Source organism: Orycteropus afer, unplaced genomic scaffold (genome assembly GCF_000298275.1).
Source record: "Orycteropus afer afer isolate SDZICR_OR568_19922 unplaced genomic scaffold, OryAfe1.0 scaffold00766, whole genome shotgun sequence".
In the NCBI taxonomy this organism is placed as follows: Eukaryota; Metazoa; Chordata; class Mammalia; order Tubulidentata; family Orycteropodidae; genus Orycteropus; species Orycteropus afer.
Window position 1 is genome coordinate 638,110 of NW_006922353.1, and position 1,671 is coordinate 639,780.

General features: G+C 56.4%; 1 protein-coding gene across 1 annotated transcript in view; it reads right to left on the reverse strand.

Annotated features, from left to right (window-relative positions):
• The window catches only part of POLD1 (DNA polymerase delta 1, catalytic subunit), a 17,122-nt gene extending 15,672 nt beyond the window's left edge, over positions 1 to 1,450 (reverse strand). Inside the window, exons 1-2 of the mRNA XM_007957644.1 lie at positions 1,249 to 1,450; positions 770 to 883 (exon numbers count right to left, since the gene is read on the reverse strand). Of these exons, the coding sequence (XP_007955835.1) occupies positions 770 to 883; positions 1,249 to 1,450 (316 nt within the window). The remainder of the gene's footprint in view (positions 1 to 769; positions 884 to 1,248) is intronic.
• Between the last annotated feature and the right edge of the window lie 221 nt (positions 1,451 to 1,671).

Here is a 1,671-nt window from a genome sequence, read left to right on the forward strand (position 1 = left end):
GAGAATGCTACCGCAGACCCCCACAGCCTCGACAGGCTGCATGGTGTCTCTCCAAAAGATCTGCTGAAGTCCAATCCCTGGTACCCATGAAGGTGGCCCTGTTTGGGCACAGGGTTCAGGAATGTTATCTATTAAGTTCACAAGGTCACACTGGAGTGGGGTGGGTCCCAATCTAATGTGAGCTGTGTCCTTGTAAGAGCAGAGGAGAGAAACAAAAGGAAGACAAGGCATGCAAGCTTGTGAGCCAAGACCCCTGGGGCAGCAGAAACCGGAAAACCAACCAAACCCACTGCAGTCCAGTGGCTTCACAACGCCCCTAGAGGACAGGGTGGAACTGCCCCACAGGGTCTCCAAGGCTGTCAGTCTTTACTGAAGCTGACTGCAGGTCTTTCTACCATGGAGTGACTGGTGGATTCAAACTGCCAACCTTTCAGCTAGCAGCTGAGTGTGGAACCACTTAGCCCCAAAACCACAGGTATTTAAAAAAAACAACAAAAAACAACCCACTGCCATAGAGTTGATTCCAACTGACAGTGACCTCCCCTGGGTTTCCACGGCTGTGATCTTTACGACAGAAGCAGACAGCCTCACCCTCCTCCCAGGGACCAGTGGGTGGCTTTCAACTGCTGACCTGCTTAGCAGCCAGGTTAACCACAGCTACGGGGTCAGGATTTACAACACACATCTCAGGAGACACGATTCACCCATAACAGCACCCGAGAGCAGGGCCAGAAGGGTCTCCCCCCCGACCTCTACCCCCCAAACTCACCCACATAATGGTCGATCTCCAACTGCTGAAAGATGAGGGGCTCCTTCTGGGGGTCCAGGTGAGGTGGGGAAGGCCGAAGCCAGCGGGGATCCAGGGCTGATGGGGAGAACTGCCCTGGAGGGGAGAGAAGTGGGGATACATGGAGTCACGGTCCCCCTAGAAATGGGCAACCCTCCTATCCCAACCACGACTCTCAGATGGTGCCCAGTTTAAAAAAATAAAATCATGTGATGATGGTCTGGGTTGGCAGGGAAACTCAGGAGAGACTGCTGGGGTCAAGGGTCAGGGTCAGGTCAGAAACAGCAGGTACCAGGTCACATACTGCTGAAGGGTCGAAAGTCAGCCTCTCCTGGGACTTAAATGGACCAGAGGTCAGGGATCAGGATGTGGGGGGGTCACAGGTCACAGGTCAGCTGTGTGACCTGGTTCGGAGGCAAGAGCAGGGGCAGGCAGGGCAGGGGTCCCGCTCCCGGCCTCACCGTCTGCAGCCCCCTCCAGGGCCGACCGCAGCTCCTCCTCCTCCTGCTCCTGCAGCCTGCGCTCTGCCTCCATCTCCTCCATCAGCGCCAGCTCCTCCTCAAACTGCGACGGCCGAGGCATGTCGTCCTCGTCCCAGAGGCCGCCGCAGGCCCGCTTTGGGGGCACACCGGGTCCTGGGGCTTGCCGCCGCTTGCCATCCATCCTGCCAGGCATGTTGGGGCTGGGTTAGGGTTGCAATCAGAGGCACCCCTTCCCCTTTCGTCTCCTACGCACCTCCCATGACCGTGAGCCTTTTAATTCTCTGAAATGGCTGAAGATTAACACAAGGCTGCTGGCTACCAGAATGCCCAGAACATTCCAGATGCTCAATAATCATGAGCTGATAGAATTACGGGAGAACTGGTGGCGCAGTGCCTAAGGCA